This window comes from Delphinus delphis, chromosome 5, assembly GCF_949987515.2.
Source record: "Delphinus delphis chromosome 5, mDelDel1.2, whole genome shotgun sequence".
NCBI classification, from domain to species: domain Eukaryota; kingdom Metazoa; phylum Chordata; class Mammalia; order Artiodactyla; family Delphinidae; genus Delphinus; species Delphinus delphis.
In genome coordinates this window covers 64,648,720-64,674,218 of record NC_082687.1, presented here as the reverse complement: position 1 = coordinate 64,674,218, position 25,499 = coordinate 64,648,720, and the positions used below count along the sequence as shown (strand labels likewise).

Genomic DNA, 25,499 nt, shown 5'->3' with positions numbered 1-25,499 from the left:
GAGCACTCTAACACTTAGTTTAGTGTTAAAATCAAACATTTTTTCCATTTAGTATTAAACTATTTTTTGTTCACATTTTATAAAATGCCTCAACATTTGTAATATTATAAAATACAGTTCTTTTCCATTAACTTTTTGTTCTTAGTTCCTTGAAACAAGAAAAATTAGGAATATGATTGTTCATATTCTTTTTTTAAAATAAATTTATTTATTTATTTTTGGCTGCGTTGGGTCTCTGTTGCTGCACACGGGCTTTCTCTAGTTGTGGCGAGCAGGGGCTACTCTTCGTTGTGGTGCACGGGCTTTTCATTGCAGTGGCTTCTCTTATTGCAGAGCACGGGCTCTAGGCACGCGGGCTTCAGTAGTTGTGGCACGCAGGCTTCAGTAGTTGTGGCTCACGGGCTGCAGAGCACAGGCTCAGTAATTGTGGCTCACGGGCTTAGCTGCTCTGCAGCATGTGGGATCTTATTGGACCAGGGCTCGAACCTGTGTCCCCTGCAATGGCAGGCAGATTCTTAACCACTGAGCCACCAGTGAAGCCCTGCTCATATTCTTGATGTGAACATAACAAGCCTTTGTTGAAACATGAGTTAATACCAAATATAGTTTAAAAATTCAAGTTCATAATTATGCCCCATGAGAACATAAAATTTTTTCTTCACTTTTCCAATATTTATATCTTTTATTACTTTCTTGTCTGAGTTGGCTAATGCATAAGAACTATATGAAATAAAAGAGAACAGAGCATCCTTGTTTTGTTTCTGATGTTAATAGAAATACTCTAAAATGTTTTACTATCAAGTCTTCTACTGACTTTGTTTCAGACCATTATATAAATATTGTTAATAAAGATTCATCTCTTTCTACAGGATCTTCTTTGAAAACATTAGAAATTGACATGGAACTTCACTGAAAGCATCTACAGGCATACCTCAGAGATACTGCAGGTTCAGTTCCAGTGAATATCTCAATAAAGCAAGTCATACAAATTTTTTAGTCTCCTGGTGCATATAAAAGTTATGTTTACACTATACAATAGTTTATTAAGTGCACAGTAGCTTTATGTCTAAAAAGACCAATGCACATACCTCAATTTAAAAATACTTTATTGCTAAAAATTGCTAACCATCAACTGAGCCTTCAGAGATTCATAATCTCTTTGCTGGTGGAGGGTCTTGCCCAGATGTTAATGGCTGCTGAGGGATCAGGGTATTAGTCGCTGAAGGCTGGGGTGACTGTGACAATTTCTTAAAATAAGACAACAATGAAGTCTGCCACATTGATTGACTCTTCCTTTCAGGGACAATTTCTCTGATAGCATGCAATGCTGTTTGATGGCATTTTACTCATAGTAAAACTTCTTTCAAAATTGGAGTCAATCCTCTCAAACCCTGCTGCTGCTGCTGCTGCTTTTTTTTTTCTTTTAGGCTGCAGGATCTTAGTCTCCCACCAGGGATCGGACCTGCACTCCCTGCAGTGAAAGTGTGGAGTCTTAACCACTGGACCGTCACGGAAGTCCCCCTGCTGCTGCTTTATCAACTAAGTTTATGTAATATTCTAAATCTCTGTCATTGAAATTGTTGTCATTTCAACAATTTTTACAGCATCTTCACTGGTGTAGATTCCGTCTCAAGAAACCACTTTCTTTGCTCAGCCATAAGAAGCAACTGCTCATCTGTTAAAGTTTTATCATGAGATTATAGCAATTCAGTCACATCTTCAGGCTCCGCTTCTAATTCGAGTTCTCTTGCTATTTCTACCACATCTGTAGTTACTTCCTCCACTGAAGTCTTGAACCCTCAAAGTCATCCATGAGGTTTAGAATCAGCTCTTCCAAACTCCTGTTATTTTAACCTCTTCCTATGAATCAAAAATATTCTTAATGGTATCTAGAATGATGAACCCTTTCCGAAAGGTTTTCAATTTATTATACTTTGCCTAGATCCACTGGAGGAATCACTATCTATGGTAGCTATCACCTTACACAATGCATTTCTTAAATAATAAGACTTGAAGGAATTATTCCTTGATCCATGGGATGTTGTGTTAGGAGGCTTGAAAACAATCTCGCTGTACATCTCCATCAGAGTGCCTGGATGACCAGATGCACTGTCAATGAGCAGTAATATTTTGAAAGGAATCTTTTTTTCTGAGCCGTAAGTCTCGATACTGGGCTTAAAATAGTCAATAAACTTTGTTGCATAAGATATGCTGTCATCTAGCTTTTGTTTTTCCATTTTTAGAGCACAGGCAGAGTAGATTCAACATAATTCTTAAGGGCCCTAGGGTTTTCTGAATGGTAAGTGAGCACTGGCTTCAACTTACAGTCACCAGCTGCGCTAGCTCCTAACAAGAGTCAGCTTGTCCTTCAAAGCTTTGAAACCAGGCAGTGACTCCTCTCTAGCTTTGGAAGTCCTAGATGGCATCTTCTTTCAATAGAAGGTGGTTTTGTCTACATTGAAAATCTGTTGTTCAGTGTAGCCACCTTCATTAATTATCTTAGCTAGATCTTCTGGATTCTGCTACAGCTTCTACATTAGCATTTACTGCTTCAACTTGAACTTTTACGCTACGAAGACAGCTTCTTTCCGTGAATCTCATGAAACAACCTCTACTAGCTTCAAACTTTTCTTCTGCAGCTTCCTCAGCTCTCTCAGCCTTCACAGAATTGAAGAGAGTTAGGACCTTGCTCTGGATTAGGCTTTGGCTCAAGGGAACATTGTGGCTGGTTTGATCTTTTATCCAGACCACTGAAATGTTCTCCATATCAGCAATAAGGCTACTTCAATTTCTTATTCACGTGTTCACTGGAGTAGCGCTTTTAATATCCTTCAAGAACTTTTTCTTTGCATTCACAACTTGGCTGTTTGGCACAAGGGGCCTAGCTTTTGGCCTATCTCGGCTTTTGACATGCCTTCCTCACTAAGCGTAACCATTTCTAGCTTTCAATTTAAAATGAGAGACGTGTAACTCTTCCTTTTACTTGAGACCTTAGAGGCCATTGTAGGATTATTAATTGGCCTAATTTAAATATTTTTGTGTCTCAGGGAATAGGGAGGCCTGACGAGAGGGAGAGTGACCGTGGAATGGCTGGTCAGTGGAGCAGTCAGAACACACATATTTATCAATTAAGTTTGCCATCTTACATGGGCGTGGATCATGGCACCCCAAAACAATTTCAATCGTAATGTCAAAGATCACTGATCACAGATCACCATAATGAATATAATGATAATGAAAAAGTTTGAAATATTTTAAGAATTACCAAAATGAGGCATAAGACACGAAATGAGCAAATGCTTTTGGAAAAAACAACACTGATAGAACTGCTCAACACAGGGTTGTCACAAACCTTCAAACTATAAAAAACATAATATCTGTGAGGCACAATAAAGCAAAGCGCAATAAAATGGAGGTATGCCTGTACTGGGTTGATTGTGTAATTTTTCTTTTAATGGTGAAAATATTTTCATAGACTCCCTGATATTGAACCATCTTAGTTGCTGGAATGAACTTCACTTCATGGGGTCATATAATTCTTTCAATGTATTGCTGAATACTATTTACTAATATTTCTTTTAAATGTTTGCATTGATATTTATAAACAGGATTGACCTACAGCTTCCTTTCTTATGCTAACTTTGTAAGGTTTTGGTATTAGTATTTGCTGACTTCATAAAAATATTTTGAAATTTTTCTTCCTTCTCTGAGCTAGAAAAATCCGAAATTCCTGGTCCTAGTACTCTTGAGGGGAGAGTTTCTAGATAACACTCTCGATTTTTTTTCCAAGGCCATCAGTATGCTTAGAATATTTTTTTCTTTTTTCTGAGGTCAATTTTGGTAGTGTCTACTGTATTGTATATTCTCCATTTTATCTAGGTTTTCAAACTGATAGGCACAGAGATTTGAAAAGAACTCTTATGATTCCCATTTCTTCTGTATCTGTTTTAATTTCCCTCTTTTCATTTGTATTTTTGTATATTTATGGTTTCTTCTTTTCATTGATTAGGCTAGGAAAATTAGGATAGTTTATTTCATTTTTTATAAAGAATAAGATTTTTGGTTTATTTACCAATTGTTGTATTCTACTATTTTATAATTAATTAATTTCATCTTTCATTTTATAATTTTCTTCCTCTGCTTTCCTGAGGTTCACCTTGTTGTTCTTTTTAACTTAATGACAAATTCCTAATTCACTCACTTTTTCTTGCTTGATAGTGTTTAAAGCCTTAAATTTTCCACTAAATATGGTTTTGTCAGAGTCTCATAAGTTTTAACGTGTAGTGTTTTCATTATCTTCATTTTCTAGATATTGTATAATTTTGGTGTTATCTTCTTTAGTTGGAAATAACGTGTTTTGATTTTCGTTTCTATGAGAAAATATTAAGAATTTTACATTCTTAAGCTAAATATGTATGTATTAAAGGGTTGAGATAAATTATATGAATGAAATATTTGCAAAAATATGTTCAGCATAGAATCTGCATTGAGGATTACATACAGTTAGTAGAATATAGTTTTATTTCTGTGGTGTAAATTTATCAATGTGCATTTGCATTTAATTTTAAAATTCATAGCCTAATAAGATATTAAGATTAACATATTTATTAAATGTGTAGGGCCATTCAATAGCTACTAAGTGTCTACTGTATCTCCAGCATTGAGGTGGAAACTCTGGGAGTCCCAAAGTAGAAGTCATGCTTTCATGTCTTTCCACATTTTCTTAGTTCTCTGGAAATGGTAAATCACAGCTCTTATAAAGAATCTTTGAATATAGGTCATTTGGAAGTCAGAAATGCATCCAGTCTGTAAGTTATGGCCCACTATTGTGGACACTGATTACCAAAATAAGAACATGATCCCTGACACATTCTACTTGCACAGTAAATGATGATTAGGTCAGTGTCTGCAAAACTGATGACAACTATTGTGACATAGTGTGAGGAATGCATGACATGGGCAAAGCAAATCTGGCCCTAAAATACTAGCATTTTACATCATATGAAGTCCTCACAGCCTCTATATTTGCAGTATTTATATAGAATATTAATGTACACATGCAATCAAATAATAGAAATAAACTGAGCATAGGTTAACTTGTGAAGATCTGAAAATGACAGAAATTTTCAAACTGGGTTGAATTGTGATGCACATACCATTTTAAATGTAACCTTCTGACCTTCTTCCATTGCGTGGCTGGAAAATAATAAGTGAGAAACAAATCAATGTAACTAAGGAGAGAAGTTAATTTTCATAGAAAGCAGCCTAATGATCTCGTTGAGTGGTATTATTTCTTCCTTATCTATATCTGTTATTTTCCTCCTTCTTTCAGTCCATTCTCCTCCAATTTATTGTTAGAATTAGTTTCCAAAATGCAAATCTTACCATGTAGCTCTCCTTAGACTTTATAATAAAGTTGTAATTGCTTAGCTAAATATTTCATTGGCTAATATTTCTTTAGCTAAATATTTCATTAGAACTTAAAGAGTAATACATCTTTCAGACACTCATTTCCTACATGAAATGTTATGGAACTAAACTGTGAAATAGGTGAATGTCATTTGGGGTATTTACAAACATGAGTAGTGGATTAGAGAAGAGATCAGAGATGCCATGATATTAAGGCAATAAGGTGGCGACAGAAGTGAATCTCAGACTGTAACACTTGCTGTCAAATATCTTTAGATAAACTATAAAACTTAATTAAAACTTATGAGTTAATGTAAAGAAATGCACAGTGAAAGCATTTTTCAATGTTGATGGATTTTTTAAAAAATATAGTATGTGCATACCCTGAATAAAAAGAATCCTCTACTTTGGTCTATAATAGGACCATGGAATTCTTCCTGGAAGAGAAAATGAGGGCATTACAAATCAAACAACAGTAAAAATAAGTGCAAATGCTTCTTGAGAGTATAGTTATTTTCAGCTATCATAATTAAACAATGAGGGAATCAAGGACTTGAGTATATAATTCATATCAATAAGTAATTTTTGTATCTCTACTGGAAGAATTTTCAGTGATACTAGCAATATCATCAGCGTGTTGTATTTTAAGGTAATTTCCTTATTAGTCTAACAGATACTATTTTCATGAAATTTGTCAGTTGTACATATATTCATCAATAAGTAGGCAGAGGACATTTCATAGATAATTAACTATATTTAAAATCTCCCCTCAGTAGTTTGTTAGAATGAAATGATTTCTTTACAATACATATTGTATGTGCTAACACATGAACAGGCAAAAATATAAAACAGAATTGTGTCATAGCTAAAATACATAATATATCTATAGAAATTTAAATTGAAATTGAGGGACAAATTTGGTAAACTATATTTATTCAATGAGACTTCAGAAGAGATTTTTCCCAATAAAATTATATTAACAGAAATGGTAATGAAAAAAAAACCAAATAGGAACAAACTGATTATTCATAATGCATGTATTTTGAAGTGTTTCTTTTCTCAAAATATTTCATTTCAAAGTTAATGGAAAAAAATATTTAACATTTTATGATTTCCATAAAGTTGTTTCTTATAGCTTCCTATTTTCAATAGCAAGTTATAAAAGTATCAGGACAGCAATTATATGAAATTTGTCATCAAGACCTTTTTCAAGTATTCCATAATATAAGTACAATCACATTTTTAGATTCTAAGAAATGGCCCTGACATCTATTAAAATTCTAAAATCCCTTCTTTACAACAAATGTATCTTAAATTCTCAACATTCTATATCTAATTCTCATCCTGATTATTAAATGCCCCCAAATTACTTTAAAGATTGAAATTTTTAATATTTAAAAATGTACACATAAGAACTTTATATGGTTATATAAGAACAGCTGTGTTTTTTATATTACACAGAAAAAAAGAAAAGTGGGACAGATGTAACTTAAAATGTGCCCAAATTTAAAAATTTCAAACTCAAACATACAGGTCTTTTTAGTCTTATTGGAGATAGAACAGTATATAAAAGAATTTGGGTGGTAGAGCTGAAAAACATGTGGGGATGGAAGTGAGGATGTCTAGCAAAGAACATGTAAGAAAAGGGTTTGAATGCACTAAAATCTGAAAACTCATTTTATTTAAGAACCCAAAATATTTCACTATCAAAAATATGGTTTAAAATTAGGTGACTTAGGCCCAGCAAAATTAATACTTTACTGTAATTTTCTAAAATTCATGTTTTACATTTTTTTCTCTTAGAGATTCCTAGAAAACCTGGCTTGCTGCAAATTACTTTTAAGAGCTATCATTTGTCCAACAAGATATTACTACTAAGTCAGAGTTCACACTTCTATATAGTTATCTGTAAATATAGATAGTCTCACTCAAGGTGGAACATTTAGATAAAGTACCAAACCGCCCACAATACTGAGTAGCTTTGATTTTGCAAATACTAACACTGAAGTGTTGTAGTAAACTAATAACTTGCTGGTGTATTTTAAGAAACTGGATCTTTAAATTGAAATCTTACACTATTCATAAGTCGGGAAGACACTTCACAACGTAAAAGTTAATTCAAAAAAGCATATATTACTTCTAGAAAGTTTGATGAAAACTGATTTGATTTTTTTCATATTGGAAATTCTAAAATTTTAAGGGGCTACTACAGTTCCTCTTACATTTCTCATTAACGTTGGCAGCAGTATTGTCTTCCATGATGGAAGCTTAGTTCAACGATGTGAAGGATTTAGGGAGGAAATAGTGATCATAAAAATAAATTTTGATGAATTTATTTGCCTAAACTGTATGTGTTTTTAAAAGTATTTGCAAACTTTTGGTAGTAGAATAAAATTAATATGGTATTTAAATTAAGAAAAAGTTTAACAGTAAAATAATAGAAATATTCAAGATTAGACTACAAAGGAAACAGCATAGTGAAAAAAGAATATTTGCCTAGACTGGAAGTCAAGAGATTGTTATAATCTCTAGTCCCACTTACTACTATGATCTTGGGAAACTCCTTTAACTATTCTGAGTTGTGTTCCTTTTTATAAACTGGGGATAACAATACTTGTTAAGTGCCAACAGAGTTGTCAAAAGAATAAAATGAGATCCTATAAGACTAAAAACTATAAGGCATTCCAACAATGTAAGGCATTACTTAAAAATAATGCCTAGAAACTTTCATCATTGAAAGAGTTAGGATTCTTTTCAAAGGACAATAAAAATGCCACAGTTTCTAGTTTAAAATGTGTTAACTCATTTATGTTCCTCTTAGTTATGTTCATCTTAAACACAGACACTGAGTTTGGGCCATATTTTTGTTAACTGTGGAAAAAACTAAATACCTACGTTTAATGTCTGATATATTTATAATACTTCATGAGCCTTACTCTTGTTAATGCTTTAATACCTGGATAGAAAGCTTGTCATTCCAGCCATCTGCCGACCTGTACACAGAGGGGCAGTAAATGGTCCTTGATCTTTTCTCCTATTCCTATCTAATGACTAGGCACGCTGCCATGTCCTTTCTTAAACCAAAAATGAATAGGTTTCCTCACTGGGAGGGGCACGGCCCTTGGAAGGAAGTCTAATCCCGGTTTTCCTCACTGCCCACAACCTGGCTTAGAAGGGACATATAATGGGGAGGAGGACAGTTCTCTTCTTCCTGAGTGTGAAAACACTTCTGCGAACAGATGCTCTTCTGTAGGCTACCTGGGTGTTACATGAGGCTTACCCAGAAGAAGATCTTATAAACCACCACCACAGAGAATGAACAGAAAGGGCTGCCACACACAGAGTGGCGAAGCAAGCATGCAGTTTTTGTTACATACGTCCACTTTGAACCTCTTCATTCTTCTCTCATGCAGTTGTGGAACGAGCTGCAGCAGCGGATGCAGGACAGATGACTGAGAGACATGAACACACACACGTGATGAGCACAGAGGTTTCTCAGCATTGGGCATAAAGACGGCTTCCTATTTGCTTTTGTTTTTACCCACCATCCTTGCTCCAGACAAAAAAGAACAAGAAAGATGTGACGTAAGACAGTCCTTTGTGAGCATTTCAAAGAGCTGTGGAGAATAACCAAGAGATGGAAAAAAAGTTCCAGTTTTATGCTGGGACCTTGGTCATTCTATTGACGATGCTCTTTCCTGAGGGCCTGAGTGCCATCTGCAGCAGCCAACAAGAGCACCCACCTGCATCTTTGAGAAGCAAAAAAGCTGTCTGTCTGTTTCCAGACTTACTCAGAATGATTTGGGACACATGAAACCAACTCTGTGAGAATCAGTTTTCCATCATGAACATTTTTATCTGGAAGATTATACTGTACACACATCTAGTAACCTTCTTTATAAAATATATATTTCATTTAAATTGAACATGTGGAACAGTACAACAGGAGACACAAAAAAATGGCAATGTGTCATTGCTAGTGAAAAATGTGACTAAGATGCATTTTCTCAAGATGTAAAGATGCCGAGCAGAAGAAAATGAAAGCACATTTGAGACATGCGGCTACCTGATAACAGTTTCATTTGAAAGGCATGACTTCAATTGAACCTTCTCACAAATATTAAATTCATTCATCAAATGGACTACTATAAGCCCCATATAGTGGTTATTTGTTAATCAATTCAACTCCTATTTCATTTGAAGCCAGTATAACCTAACTTTCAACTCCTCACATGTAAGAATATTCAACAGGATAAACATTTAAAACTGAGTTTATGGTTACAGTTACTTTCCCACAGGTAAACACATGTTTAAAATATACTATGCTCCTCGTTTCATATATTGGTCCATGGTAGTGAGTCACAAGCTTAGAAAGAATATTATAGTCAAGTAATTATTAAGTATTCTAGATTGAAACACCAAAGTAGATTGGTTAGCATTTTAAAAATCCATGCATACAAAAAGAAAAACTACCACTAAAACTACACAATTTAGAAGTAAAATGAATTCAAGTTATTGGTATCTGGCTAATCTTAGAGAGTAAATTCTCAAATTAAGTGCCTAGTTACAAATAAGGAGCTCTTAGGAATACAAGTGGTATTTCTAGTTATATTTAAATACATTTTTGACAATCATCTTTTAAAATAATTCTTAAAATGACTTTGCATAAGTCTGTTTTTCCCTTGCACTAATCACCATCTAAAACAATATGTTTTATTTAATCATTTGCTTTTCTTTCCTCTAAAATGTAAGTTGCATGACATTTACTGCTATATTTCTAGTACCTAGACTTGTGCTTGGCACATAGTAGATACCCAGTAAATAATTGTTGAATGAATAATTGAATGAATTTAATATACTTGTAGTTATTGAGATATAAAATAAATGTATAATAAATATTGAATTCCATTTGTTCACCCACATGTAAACTTTTAAAGAAAAAAACATGAATTTTGATCTACTCTATTAAGATAAACTGCAAAAACAGGTTTAAAAAAATACTAGTGATTACTAATAAGAAGTAATTCTACAACTTACCACAGCATTTGAATTGGCCAACTTTTGTGTCTTCGAATAATGAAATAAGAACTGTTAAAAAAATAGTGAGCTTTACTATAGATAATTAGTGGTTTCCTTGATTATTTTCTAATGTATATATTTATGGAAATAACCTTACCCTTTTGGTATTATCTTTTTCATCTGTTTCCTATTGAAAAGAGAGATATAGAAATGTCATTATATTATATTAGAAAATCGTAATATGTATAATATAAATGTATAGCTTAAAATTTATAATTTATTATAAGATTATATTATATAATTTTTAAAATATATGACACATATGTTATACATAAAACATAAGACTGCAATTGGTTAAGCATATATTACCCTAAAAATAAATGGGCAATTAATCCAAAGCTTTATAAATAAAAGTATGTTTATAAATAAAAGTATGAACAAAGATCTTCACTACAGCATTATTCATAAGAGTGAATAACTAGAAACATCCTAAATGTTCAGTAGTGGTGGAATAGGAAATAGTGATATGATCACATGATAGAAAATTCAGGGAAAAAGACTAGAAGGAATCACATCAAAATATTTGTAGTTGTTATCATGAAAGAACAAGATTATCAGTTATTTTTGCTTTCTTCCATAAACTTTTTTATAGTCCTCTCTCCCTACAAAAATCTGTCTTTAAGGACAAGACATATCATTCCTTTTTTGTTGTTCTTTTTTTTCTCATTTGCTTTTAAAATAAATAGAAACTCATGGATAAACACCATTGCCATTTATTTTCTCTTAATTAGGAAAAAACTCAATTAAGTGTTTTGGAAAATGTCACTATTAAAAACATTGGGAAAAATACAGTTGTAAACACTTATTTAGTTTAAGAAAACATTTATGCTTTAAAAATATCAAGTTTTCTTTGAATTACCGTATGTGAAAGTCATGGAAGTCAGACCAAACCGGTGATCATAGGTTAAACTGCTAATGAAAAATACATTCTAAATCTAAGGCTCTTATCCTTAATAAGGTAATTTTAAAATTACTTTACCTATAAGATACAGAACATAACTGAGGTATGGTACCTCATGCCACTTTTCAAGTTCCCATTGCCTCACTTTGGGACAAAAAGTTCTCACACAAGAATCAAATAATAATTTTAATAAAAACCGAGACATCACAGTAAGAATATAATTTTCAAACCGACATTGACAATATAGTTTGCTTTTTTTGCATTCTTAATGTCCTCTCTGACAAAGTACACTGTCCTAACCTCTGGGCTTAGAAAAATGCATCTGTTCTCCAATTGTAGTATGATTCAAGAAGAGAGAAAGAGCCAAAATGACCTCAAATTTCCCTCATCAGAACTAGAACACATCTTATACTTGAAGGGGACATACCATTTTCCAATTAGATGACTGCAAACTCCATTAATATAACCCTAAATTCTCAGGCATCAAAGAAACTGAAGTATTTGCTTCTTATCCAAAGTCAATTTATGCTCTTCTAGTTCCTCTTGGCATGCTTCCTAAATTGGGTATATTTTCTTCCAGGAGGAAATCCAAGATACCACTGAGCAATTTTTTTTGCCTACAAATTAAACACTATTTGAACCTTACCTGGGGCTTTGGTAGAGTCCCCATAATTATGAAGCAAAGCTCCTCCAATGCATTGGATGCCTAATGGAAATGGGAAGATATATAGGCCATGCTTCTGCGTTATCATCATTTGCATAGAAGAGATAACCATAAAATGTTAGGATCACAAGGACATTCCAACCGTTAGGAGAACCACTGACCGAAACTGCCCGCCCTGGCCAGGCACCACAGTAACCACTTGCATGAGTTATCTTACAACAGGAGGTCCTGGTAAGAATGTGGAACTAACAAGCTAGTACCAACCGGAAGAATTCAGGAAAGGTCAAAAGGAGAGAAGAGACTCCAGTCCATATGTTACTGAGTCCAAGCTCGCTCCGCTTGCCGCACAACAGGCCAATAAATCGGAGACGAGGTGTTGAGGCAAGGAATACGACTTTATTTGGAAAGCTGGCAGACTAATGTCTCAAAATAAGCATCTTATCGTGGTTTGGATGCCAGTTTCTTTTATAGCACAGAGACGGGGAGGAGATTAGGAAGTAAAAAGGCCATACGTTTTGCAATAACCCCTGGAATGGCCAGCCTGACGGAGGGGATGTGTTAATTTCTTCTTTCTTGCAGCCATCCACAGGTGGACAGGGTCTGGATGTTTCCCTGAACAAAGGCACTTTGGTTTAACATTCAGGCAGAGGGGCAGGGTTCCCCGAGGCAGGCCATTATGTAGAGACAACATCCTTTTATTGAACAAAAGCAATGGGAAGCAAAGGTTAAAGTAAAACAAACAGATCCAACATGTAGTCAGATTTGGCTTTTCCCTGTTACACATATGTCCTACCAACCTCCCAGTATCCTTCTCGCTGGAATCCATCTCGGCTGAGTGATGCGCGCGCCACCAGGAAGGACCCTGAGTCGGAGTGATTGGCCAGAGATAACCCGGAAACTAGCCCCATGACCATAAAACCCGAGACTGCAAGCCATGTGGCAGAACAGTTCTCCTGGTTCCTTTACCCAGCTGCTCTCCGCCCGGGCTCCCCTTCCCAATAAAGTCTCTTGCTTTGTCAGCACATGTGTTTCCTCGGACAATTCATTTACGAGTGTTAGACAAGAGCCCACTCTCGGGCCCTGGAAGGGGTCCCCCTTCCTGAAACACAACTACACCAAATAGAATCCTTGTGGCCCACTGACACTCTGTTGGAATCCCTCGATTTCTCTCATGACAAAAACTTGGCTCCTAAAAGTAAAACCTTCCTTCCAAAGAGGAAAAAAAAAAAAAGTTACATATTGTCTATATGCACTGATTAAGGCTTCCACTGTGGGTCCAGATACAAAATTCTCAGTATTGGGGGCTTCCTTGGTGGCGCAGTGGTTGAGAGTCCGCCTGCCGATGCAGGGGACACGGGTTCGTGCCCTGGTCTGGGAAGATCCCACATGCCGCGGAGCGGCTGGGCCCGTGAGCCATGGCCGCTGAGCCTGCGCGTCCGGAGCCTGTGCTCCGCAACGGGAGAGGCCACAAGAGTGAGAGGCCCACACACGCCCCCCCTCAAAAAAAAAAAAAAAATTCTCAGTATTTGCTAAAATTCTATGAAATTCTGTGACTGAGAGTAACTAAGGCAGTGCCAAAAAAAGGATTATTCTTCCCACCTTGCAGCAAAGTCTGAATCTACATGCCGAAGTGGTGAGCCTTGCTGAATAGTACTCATTACTGGCTAATTTGAAAATCCTTCAATTGCTCGCAAACAATGGGAGTTTGGAGGAGAAGAAGCCGTGTATGGTGCACCTGAGTTCCCACCCTTCCAGGCTGCTGACTGCATACCCCAGGGTCAGGTTTTTCAAAGCACCTGAGCACAGAAGCAGGGCAGGGCTCTTGTGGTTTGCAGCCAGCTGGGTGTGGTGAGGTGGAGCCCAACTGGACAAGCAGGGGCGAAACCCACCTTGCACAGAATTCAGCATGGTCACACCAGGAGTAATTGATTACTTAATAAATACATATGGGAAATAATGAGGAGCTGAAACCGTGTAGGAGTGGGGTAGGGCTGTGGAGTTGAGCGGCCTGCAACTCCAGAGCAGTGCAAATTCCATTTCTCCTCTTTATTAGCTGTGTGACCTTGGGCGGGTTACCTAACCTCTCTAAACTTCAGTTCCTGCAGCCGTAAATCGGGGGTGACAACATCAACGCAGAATTCTTGGAAGGATTACGCGTAGGTAAAGCTCTTAGCACAGTGCCACATACAGAGCAATTAGTTAACAATAGTAGCGCTGAAAAATGTGTGACCTGTAAAGCTTGATTTAACAACTGCAGTTACTGCTAATTCAGAAGACGTGTCATAAAGGATTGCTCAGGGCCAGCAAGATCCTCACCCTTTGAACAACAGCACGTTTAACAGGATTGGCTATAGTTTAGGGATACAGTTGGAGTCATGAAACAGCGTCTCTGAGCATCCCACCTAGCATGTCAAAGGCCTGCTTTGTTCTCTTCTATTTGTTTGCCTGCCCAATGCAAATTGTTGGGATATTTATTAATAGTATTAAATGGCTCATATTTAAGTAGTATTTCAATAAATTATCAAACATTTTCATATACATAATCCACACTTTGTCTTTAAAACACAGCTTGACATATACAGGATGGGAACTGTTATTCTCACATATAAAGCAAGTGAGATTCTAAGAGACTGTCACTTGCCCAATACTACACACGGCTAGGTCGTCTGATCTACAGGTATCCCTGTGTTGCACTGGTATTGACTGTTAAGCCTACGGTTGGGAGTTGGATGAGAGAAAAAGTAGAGCGTGAACACTGATACATCTTTTCTCACTTTTTCCCTTCAGGACTGGGTATGCAGCTCACCCCCAGAAAAATCTAGAAATAAATCCCTGAAACTTCCTCTTATGGCCCATCTAGAAATGCTGAAAAAATACAAAATAATTTTTTTAAAAATCTAGTGATACCACGTGTCTCTTAACTCAAAGAAGAATAAATTTAGTGATATGAGTGTCTCCTTAGAAAACAGCTTCTAAGCCAGCTGAGGCTTGGCAACAAGACTGAAGTTTGACAGAAAAAGTTTCAAAACAAATTGCATTTTCTCCAGCAGCTTTTTACATGAAGCCATTATTCACTGAGCTACAACTATTCTTTAAGGATTTTTCTCATATGAGATTTTTAATATTTTATTTTTTATTTGTGGAACTTTTAAAGAGCCTTTATTTTCTATTTGGTAAAAATGTTTTGAAGAAATATTCAGATAATCACATACATAATATAATAATAGTTAACAGGAAATTAACGATTTTTAAAAAATGGTATCAGTTAGTGTAAAAGGTTTCATAGTAAATTTACAAAGCTCTCCTCAAAAGGTACAGCCTCCAAATCCAATAAAAGCTTAGTTTACCTTGATGGTGTTTAGATGAGTGCTTTAAAATTCATCCTTTTAATTTTGAAGACATAAAAGTGATTCTGAGGGTGTTCCTGAATTTCCAATGTAATGCAAAAGCTTGTGTGCTGATTAATATCCACCACATGTTATATATCCGTCAATGCTCCTCAAGCAATTTGAAATATCATTCATAAATGTTGTCTATTATGATTCTGGTCTTGCTTTATCACTTAATGCCTCTAACTTGCTGCAAGTGATCCTCTGCAGGCTGAGGAACCGGTCGAGGCAGGAGAAGGGCTGCTTCTCCACACTGGCCAGGATGACATTCTGGAAGGACTACGTGAAGGACAGGCATCGCGCCCTGGCCAGACCATGTAGGGGTTCGCCCCAGCCACACAGCTGACTGTGTTGAGAGGGTTGAGCCAAGAGCCTCTGCTGAGCCCTCTCCTCTGTTCAGGAGGCTTAGTGATGCTGATTAAGAAAGTTAAGACACCAAGCCTAACACTGCTACACCTGCACTCAGAGACAGAGCTGCAGACAGAGGGAGCAGCGTCCAGTAGAGACGTGTAAGAAGGACACACTTGTTTCCCACTGCTCGTGTTTCTGAGACTGCTGGGACATGGGACCCTTTGCTGCAGTGCTGCAAGGCGGGAACCTGGACAGACCTCTCCTTGACCAACAAAATAGAAAGAAACCATGTGGGACTAAAAATAACTGAGTGTATGCACAGTTGGGGCAAATTATGAACAAAAAGATACAAACAGACCAAAAAACCTTACTGCCACTTCTGAAGAGCTGGGGGCCAAAAACAGGGTGTGGGGAGCAAAAGCAGGGTACAGAGCGTGCTCCCTGCACTCAACACCACCAGAGGAGTGGGCCAAACACTTACGCCAGTCCTCCAGCCTGACCGCTGGACACACCCCTACCCTCACCTCATATAAGGACCTAGCTCGCCCCCCTCGGAGAGTGAGCAAGGGCACCTGTTACTCATTCTAGCTCCCCCTGCTGCAGCAGGGGCCCCAGTAAAGCTTTGCCTGAATTTCTTGTCTGGCCTCTAGTCAATTTCTATTGATTAGGGAAGGCCAAGCACACTGGTCTGTATCATTTCCAGGTACAGAAGCTAGACCACCACTCCTCTCTCCCCAGTCCTCTTAACTCTTTCCCGTGGGAAAAGGAGTGAGTTACCTGACAGATGATTCAGAGGAGGAAATCGGGCACGCTCTGTTGAGCTCTTTCCTCTTAGAGAGCCAGCTCCCTGGCCAGTTGTTCTTGCCTGACTGCTGCCCCGTGGCAGAAAACCTGATTCTGGCAGGAGGCTTGAGTCACAGTCTAACCTCAGTTTAATTCTGGGGGTGGTTTTGGCAGACACACTTAGCAGCAGATCTAAGGCCACATTCACAAGTTGACTTTTCAGTTACAATGACATTTTGATCTCCTAAGTCTGACTCTGTAAGTTCATCTCTCCATGGGTTGCAAACTCTATTGAGGGCCAGGATATTAGTCCCCCAAGAGAGCAATGGATTCATTATTTTTAATCTAACACAGAATTTGATTTTGAAATTAGCATTTTAATTTCAAAAATATGGGTATATTATCTGCAAATCTATTTTTTTTAGAGATAAAAGCCCTAGCACTTTACACCATAAACTCAGAGCACTCATTATTACCTGCAGATGCTGTAATAATTTCTAATACGTTGACACTTTAGTAAGTCCATAAAGTAATGATGGGTCCAAAGGGAGAGATGGAGTATTTCAGCATGACACAAATGCTTACATCACTGTGAAACACCTCCATTTGGAATTACCTGAGGCAGAGGATCCATGGACAGGAAAGACGAACAAGCATCATCTATCTGTAGAAAACAAAAATGCCAGTTACATCTTGGAAACAGAGAGAAGACAGCGAAAAATGGAAAGCAGCTTTTACGAAGTCAAGTTACCTATGCAACATTAATTAAAGTTCCACGACTGTTCAGGACTCTGGATTTGGGAGGCAGGAGCCTTTTACACTATCTAAGGAAGTCCTGGAGTTGGGATTTCCCCAAGATTCACCCCCAGGCACAGGGATATACATCCTCATTAACAGTCAGTAGGGATCATCAGAGCATAAAGATGCTTCAAACATTGAAGGGAAAAACTTATGGTATTATTCGGCCTGAGAAACCTGAGTAGTGACTAAAGAATGGCCTCAAAATTAAGGAGCACCCTGCTATGTGGTTCTTTAAATCCAATCATATCTACATATAAATCTAATCACATCATCTAAATTAACATGATAATAGCATGTGTGCTAAATGACAAAGAGTGTAAGTAAAAAGTCTTACACAACATGGGCCATCTTCCCGTTCTCTACCAAGAAGCCAGCATGAGAAAATAGTTCTATTTTACAGTGAAGGTTTACTGAACTATGCTTGCCAACTAGCTGTCCTTGGCTTTTTGGGTTTTTTTTTTTTTTGCCAACTCATTTAATTTTTATTTTATATTGGGATATAGTGGATTTACAACATTATGTTAGTTTCAGGTGTACAGCAAAGTGGTTCAGTTATATATATACATATATCCATTCTTTTTCAGGTTCTTTTACCATATAGGTGATTACAGAAGACTGAGTAGAGTTCCCTGTGCTGTATAATAGGTTCTTGTTGATTATCTATTTTATATACAGAAGTGTGTATATGTTAATCCCAAACTCCTAATTTATCTTGAGGGCTTCTTTCTGTGGAGTTATTTTTTTAAATTAATTTTATTTATTTATTTTTGGCTGTGTTGGGTCTTTGTTGCTGTGTGCTGGCTTTCTCTAGTTGCGGCGAATGGGGTCTACTCTTCCTTGTGGTGTGTGGGCTTCTCATTGCGGTGGCTTCTCTCGTGGAGCATGGGCTCTATGCATATGGGTTTCAGTAGTTGTGGCTTGTGGGCTCTAGAACGCAGGCTCCATAGTTATGGTGCACGGGCTTAGTTGCTCCGCGGCATGCGGGATCTTCCCAGACCAGGGATTGAACCCGTGGCCCCTATATCGGCAGGTGGATTCTTAACCACTGAGCCACCAGGGAAGTCCCTCTGTGGAGTTTTGATGAGATGTTTAGGAGGCCTTGCCAAAGACCTTGTTTCCACTGTTCTGCACACACATTTGTGAAGCACTTTCTGCTGAATGTTATTACAAAGCTCTGCTGGGGGTACACCAGATCTTGGTAATGGTCTCGTGAAGGTTGAAAAAAGGATCCATTTCTTCAATTTTTGTTGCACATTTAGGGAAAAAGCCTTCAGAGAGAAAACTTGGACCCTCTAATGCTTTGATGTCCTCATAAGTAAACCTCATGGTGGGAACTCCAAGATGGTTGATGAAGTAATCGGCCTCATCTTGCATCTGTACAGAACTGATATTTGTTTCTGGGCACTCATCTCTTCTGGAACAGTTGAAATTATTTTTCTCAGCTACCAGTTGCTGAAGAGATGGTGAAGCTACAGGGTAGAGACTTGAGTTACTGCTCACAGGACTGTGGAGACTAACATAAGCCACAACATTTTTCTGCAGAACCTTCTTGAAATCCTCTCCCCATTCATATGAGCCAATATTTCCAAAAGCTGTTCCACCCCATGAACAGAAAACAATAGTGCGGTCTGGTCTCCACCCTTTCTTGACTCTTAACATCAAGGCCCGAATAAAAGCTGTGATGATGGCAGTGCTGCTGGACCATTCTTGTCCATTATAACTGTATGCGGTATGATGATGGCTGCCAACTATGATATAACGGTCTGGAGATGTCGAGCCTTTTTTTGTTTGTTTGTTTTTGTTTTTGCGGTACGCGGCCCTCTCACTGTTGTGGCCTCTCCCGTTGCGGAGCACAGGCCTCCAGATGCGCAGGCTCAGCGGCCATGGCTCACGGGCCCAGCCGCTCCGCGGCACGTGGGATCTTCCCGGACTGGGGCACGAACCCGCGTCCCCTGCATCGGCAGGCGGACTCTCAACCACTGCGCCACCAGGGAAGCCCCGAGCCTTTTAAATATCCAACAACATTAGTAACTGTTTCAAATTTTGTGACTGTCTAAATCTGCATGCTGACAATTCTTTCGTCATTATTTGGAAGTTCTAGAGGGCTACAGGCACTGTGTGTGATTCTATCTTTCAGCGAAGAGATGAGTTTTGCAACGAGAGATGCTGAGATGGGGTGCACTAGTAGAGAGGTGAGGTTTGATCGGTTTTGTCTAAAGCTTCCATCTGCTAGTGTTGGAGGGTCTCCTGCAGAGGCTGGGGGGCGGCTGTGGCTCACCGTGGGGACAAGGACACTGGCAGCAGAAGTTTTGGGAAGTACTCCTTGGCGTGAGCCTTCCCAGAGTCCACAATTAGCCCCACCAAAGAGCCAGGTAGGCTCCCGTGCTCTGTCCTCAGCTTTTATCCTTAAAAGAAACCTTGAAAGATCTTAAACTGTAGTATGAGATTTATACTAATCATTAAAAAACTGTGCTGAGAAGTTAAGCACTAAGCTAGGTGTCTAGAGTTATCTATGGCATTTATTTCTTTGGCGGCCTTTTAAAACGGGACTGGAAAAAATGGTACTGATTCTTGTCTGTCTGGGATGATTTAGGTTGAGTCCTATTTATGGCATAACAACTCAGGGGCCCCCTTCTAGTTTCAGAATTGTTTGTTGAATTTAATTTAATTGACATTCTCACACTAAACTGAAGGGGGATAATCATACCCTTTAGTCGTAATTTCTCAAGCTCCTCTGGTTTCCAAGTTGAACATGAACTAATATATATAATTCTGTAATTTAGAGAATAACAAAGGTATACGGTATGATAGAAAAGCATACGTTTATGTCTCCTTTTTATGTTCACAGAACTTATCCTCTCTATATATCACAAATACTGGGAGAATTGTTTTATTCTATTTGTCCCTTGTGTCCATCCACCTGCTCCCTCTTCCATGCCATATAAACCCAGAATCATGGATACAAACACACACAGACAGTGGTAAACTTCTTGAGGGCAGGGGCTACCTAATGTGCCCAAATAAGTGTTCAATAAATATTCTTTAATTAAATTGCATTGAGTTTGTGGGGAAAAAAATAAAAAGAGAAGTCAATTGAGAAGGGAAAGCGAAAAAGATACCCTTTTAAGCTTCAAATTGTGACTAATGCTTTATGTATCACCCCCAAATGCGATTTAATTTGCTCTAGTAGGGTAGGAGGAAGTGGTCCCTCTCGAAATTGTGGTGATGTTTAGGTATCTGAAGACTTTACATGCTCAAGGGGAAAGCTGTCCACCCCCAGCCCAGGCTGCTCATTTGTATGAGGTGGCCGTGTCCAAGGACAGCGGACCCTTGAACTTCAGGGCTCACTAATCAGTGCATCAATATGGCTTGGATAAAAACATCAGAATAAGAAAAAACACCAATTAATCAAATTAGGAGATAACTGCAAAGCTTTTCAGTCTTTGTTCTCCTTTCTTTAAAAGGCATGGCTGCACTGCCCACCCACTCTCCCTTTGGGTAAGCATTTGTTCACTTCACTCAGCTTACGGCCCTAATGGTTTTAAGTGCCACTAATGCTTTTGAGAACTCTGTGGAGTCCATCGACGAACCCGTTTGAAAATGGTTAGGTCTCTGTATACGGTTTGAAAAGTATGTGTTTCTAGCATCTGAATAGCCATGTAATATTTAAAACCTCCAGCAGAAAGCTTAACTATATGTTCTTAGCATCTTCTTTAAGTATCTTTTTCTATAAAAGAGCGTACAGTGCTTTTACAGCTCCATTTGAGTGTTTCCCCCAGCATTATCATCTAAAAGTTTTTTTCAAAGATTTTCCTCAGAAATATAATTTCAAGCCAAACTAAATGTTTCTGTACTCTACATTCATATCTGTTTTTAAATTATTCTTCATCTTGCTTATATTTTTCTAGCATGTATTATGATATACCAAGGCAGAGGCCCTTAAAATAGTCTTACAAATTTCTGTGCTATTTAAGACTCTTTAGTACTTGGCCCTTATCATCTGTCTTATCTTTGCCCTTATGTATGTTGTTAGGGGGTGGCTTAGGTATAAAGGGTATTCTCCTCAGTTCATAGCTTTCTATCATCACTGGACTCACTTTCTTTATCCTTTTATATTTCCATTTCATACTCCTATACCATCCTCCCATAAGCAGCTCTTCTAATGTATTTGATGTGTATCCTCTGTTTATGTTCTTATAAAATCTGTACTGCTGTTTGCTGTGCACATATGGTATTTTCTTACTTTTTTTCTTTTTTTGCGGTACGCGGGCCTCTCACTGTTGTGGCCTCTCCTGTTGCGGAGCACAGGCTCCGGACGCGCTGGCTCAGCGGCCATGGCTCACGGGCCCAGCCGCTCCGCGGCATGTGGGATCTTCCCGGACCTGGGCACGAACCCGCGTCCCCTGCATCAGCAGGCAGACTCTCAACCACTGCGCCACCAGGGAAGCCCTTACTTTTCTTAACTTAACACTATACTTTAAGACCTCTCCCTGCTCCTGGATACCTCTAGTGTGTTACTCCTAACTGCCATAGAATATTTATAATGTGCACGCACTACATGTTGCCTACCTACTCCCCAGTGATGCGAGGCCGGTTCCCTCCACTCCTCCCATTACCTCCTTGTATCTGTCCTCCACATATGGTTCTGTAGGAGAATATGTTTGGGCTACATACTCAGGAGAGGGCATGCTAGACCATGGGGATATCTAGGCGGCTTTCCAGATGGCTACACCAGTTGACACTCTCATCAGAAATGCATGGGGATTCCTACACCCTACATCCTTGCTAACGTTTGCCATTCTCTAGATTTCAATTTTTTGCCAGTCTAACGGATAGAAAGTGACAATATTTTTGTCTTAATTTTCATGTCATTGTTACTAATGGATTTGAGCATCTCTTTAGATGCTTGTTGGTCTTTAGGTTTCCTCTTTGTAAATTGTTCTATAATTTGACTATTTTTACTTTGGATTCCTGTCTTTATCCAATTAGCTAGAATTTCTTAGATATTCTAGAAACTAATTCCTTATCAGTTTTAGGCTCTGTCAATATCTTCTTTCAAAGGCTCCTACATTTTTTCAATGGAGGCCTTTGTTGAAAGAAATCTTTACTTTTTTTTTTTTTTTTTTTTTTTTGCTGTACACGGGCCTCTCACCGCTGCGGCCTCTCCCGTTGCGGAGCACAGGCTCCGGATGCACAGGCCCAGCGGCCATGGCCCACGGGCCCAGTCGCTCCGCAGCATGTGGGATCCTCCCAGACCGGGGCACGAACCCGCGTCCCCTGCATCGGCAGGCGGACTCTCAACCACTGCGCCAGCAGGGAAGCCCAGAAATCTTTACTTTTAATGTAATTCAAGTCATGAAGTTTTGGGCCTTATAATTTATGGTGGAAGTTTTTTATGGAAAAACTTATGGAAATTTTTTATGGAAAAACTTATTAAAATTTGTGGAAAGAAGCCTTTCCCTGTTCCTAGCTCACAAAGATGTTTTTCTAATAGAAAAGATATTTCCTATTAACTCTATAATTTTACCCTGTATGTTTAGACCTTTAATCCACCTGGAGCCCACCTTTGTATGGGGTGTTAATTTTACGTTTCTCTATACAGTGAGCCAGTTTCTCAACCCTCATTTGTCGAACAATCTGTCCTTTTGCCTCTGAATTTTAGTGTTACTTTTACTATAAGTTAAGTTTACGTGCACATGCATTTGTCTCAGGTTGTCTTAGGTTGGGTTCCCCCAGAAACAGACCTTGAGATAAGGATGTGGATATGAGTAGATCATTTGGAAGATAACCCAAAAAGCACTGGTAGAAGAGTGGAGAAGTAAAACAGGGAAGGGAAGGAATCCAATCAAGGGTATGTTATCAAGCAGGTTACCACCATTGTAACTGGGATCAATCTGCCTGGGGTACTCTGAGACACAATGCAGAATACATCTCAGAGTTATCCCACCTGAGGGGAGAGGCAGCTAAGGTATTCATCCACCAACTCTCTTGGGTCACCAACTGATGGCTATTCCTGTGGTGGGGGCATTTGGTCCCAGGCACTTCTGGTCTGTCCTGAGCATAGGCCAAACAGGCAGAGTCACAGGTGCTCGCAATTAGAAACAGTAAGTTTGGAGTGTGCTAGAATGGTGAATGACAAAGGGATATGACAGGGCACTGACCGTGTCTGCTAAACTCTCCAAGCTCTAGTCTCAGTTCCACTGGTTCATTCATCTATTCTTACGCCCTCACCATACCTTTTTTATGAGTACAGTTTCTTAGTATATCTTGAAATCTGGTAGGGCAAGTTCTGGCTCTTAGCTCTCTATATTTAAAATTCCCTTAGCCATTTGTAGACCTTTATTTTTCCACATCAATTTTAGGTTAAATTTATAAACTTTCCAGAAAGAAGTTAAGTGGAATTTTGATTGGGTTGCATTTATTTAGGTCCTTGTTACTGGACCTAAAGTTCATGTTTTGAATACAGACCTTCAAACTGAACCACAGAATATAGGAACTCTCTGGTTCAGAGCTACAAATAACAAGGGGTCTTTCCATAGGGCCTTTGCAGCCACGGACTTTTTAAATTACAAGTCATGACCCACCACCGTCCATCCCTTAGTTGATAACTTTTGTCTAGACCAGTATGATGACTCCAGACCAACATGACACAATTCACTAGTTTTTAGTGTTATTTACTGAGTTGTGCAAACTTTGCCAGTCAATTGTCCATAATACTTATTTAAAACATTAAAAAAATTTTTTTGTTTTTATTTTTTATTAATTTTTATTGGAGTATGGTTGCTTTACAACCATATGGTATGTAAACCATATGGTTGCTTGTGTTAGCCTCCACTGCACAACAAAATGAATCAGCCATACACATACAGATATCCCCTCTCTTTTGGACTTCCCTCCCATTTAGGTTACCACAGTGCATTAGGTAGAGTTCCCTGTGCTATTACAGTATGTTCCCATCAGAAGTTTATTTTATACATAGTATCAATAATGTATATGTGTCAATCTCAGTCTCCCGATTCCTCCCACACCACCACTTTCCCCCTTGGTATGGACGGATAAAGAAGATGTGGTACATGTATACAATGGAATACTACTCAGCCATAAAAAGGAATGAAATTGGGTCATTTGTAGAGACGTGGATGGACCTATAAAGTGTCATACAGAGTGAAGGAAGTCAGAAGAAGAAAAGCAAATATCGTATAAAACATTTTTTAAATCTCTCTTTTTCTTGGTGATCTACCCTTTTTCAGTGTATGTCTTTTTTTATCTTTATCTTCTCCTCTGCCTTTTTAAATCAGTACTGCCAGTGCTTATTAACATTTTGAAAGAACAAACATATGATTTTGTTAATATTGTGGAGTTTTTCTCTCCTCTCTCTTTTTAATATTTATTTCTGCCCGTATTTTTATTATTTACTTCATTCCTGTTTCTTTGAATTTTCTCTGATGTTCTTTTCTCCCACATTTTTCAGTTGAATGCTACGCATATTTGTTTTTAAATTTTCTTTTTTCCTGATAAATATATATGAAGTTAAAATTTCTTTCTAGCTACTGTTTTAGTTGTAGCATACAAATTTTGACTCATAATATTTTTATGTCATTCTTTTTCAGTCTAGGGCTATTTACCGAAATTCCACTTATTTTCCTAACAGATGGGATATTTAAGTTATACTTTTGTTAATAGTTTCTAACTTTATTGCATTATGATTGCAAAACATTTAAAATGGATCCTAAGTGATGAAAACTTTCTTTGTCTTCTAAGACATGGTCTGTTTTTTTAAAATGCCCCAATTATTCTCAAAAAGAATGTTCATACTGTTTAGTACAGGTTTTTAAAAATATTTCTAATAGTTCAAATTCAAATTTATTAATTGTACTGTTGGGTCTTTGACATATCTACTTGTGTGCTATTTGCTTTAACTATCAGTTTTGAGAGAGGAATATTAAAATATCCAACTACAAATGTTCATTTATCTATTTTCCCCTGAATTTCTATCAGCTGTTAAATAAATTTTGAGATTGTTCTGTTAATATATATTAGTGATGGCTGTACCTTTTTGCTCTGTTGTTCTTTTACCAGCATATAAGATCCTGCTTTGTCTGTTAAAATGGTTTGTGTATTT

At 37.9% G+C, this 25,499-nt stretch overlaps 1 protein-coding gene across 1 annotated transcript in view; it reads right to left on the bottom strand.

Annotated features, from left to right (window-relative positions):
- NMU (neuromedin U) overlaps positions 1 to 25,499 on the bottom strand; it is a 36,114-nt gene that overhangs the window by 2,373 nt on the left and 8,242 nt on the right. The window contains exons 3-9 of the mRNA XM_060013173.2: positions 17,193 to 17,240; positions 12,036 to 12,095; positions 10,586 to 10,615; positions 10,447 to 10,497; positions 8,787 to 8,861; positions 5,793 to 5,846; positions 5,157 to 5,196 (exon numbers count right to left, since the gene is read on the bottom strand). Coding sequence (XP_059869156.2) covers positions 5,161 to 5,196; positions 5,793 to 5,846; positions 8,787 to 8,861; positions 10,447 to 10,497; positions 10,586 to 10,615; positions 12,036 to 12,095; positions 17,193 to 17,210 — 324 coding nt within the window. The 5' untranslated portion in view covers positions 17,211 to 17,240 and the 3' untranslated portion in view covers positions 5,157 to 5,160. The remainder of the gene's footprint in view (positions 1 to 5,156; positions 5,197 to 5,792; positions 5,847 to 8,786; positions 8,862 to 10,446; positions 10,498 to 10,585; positions 10,616 to 12,035; positions 12,096 to 17,192; positions 17,241 to 25,499) is intronic.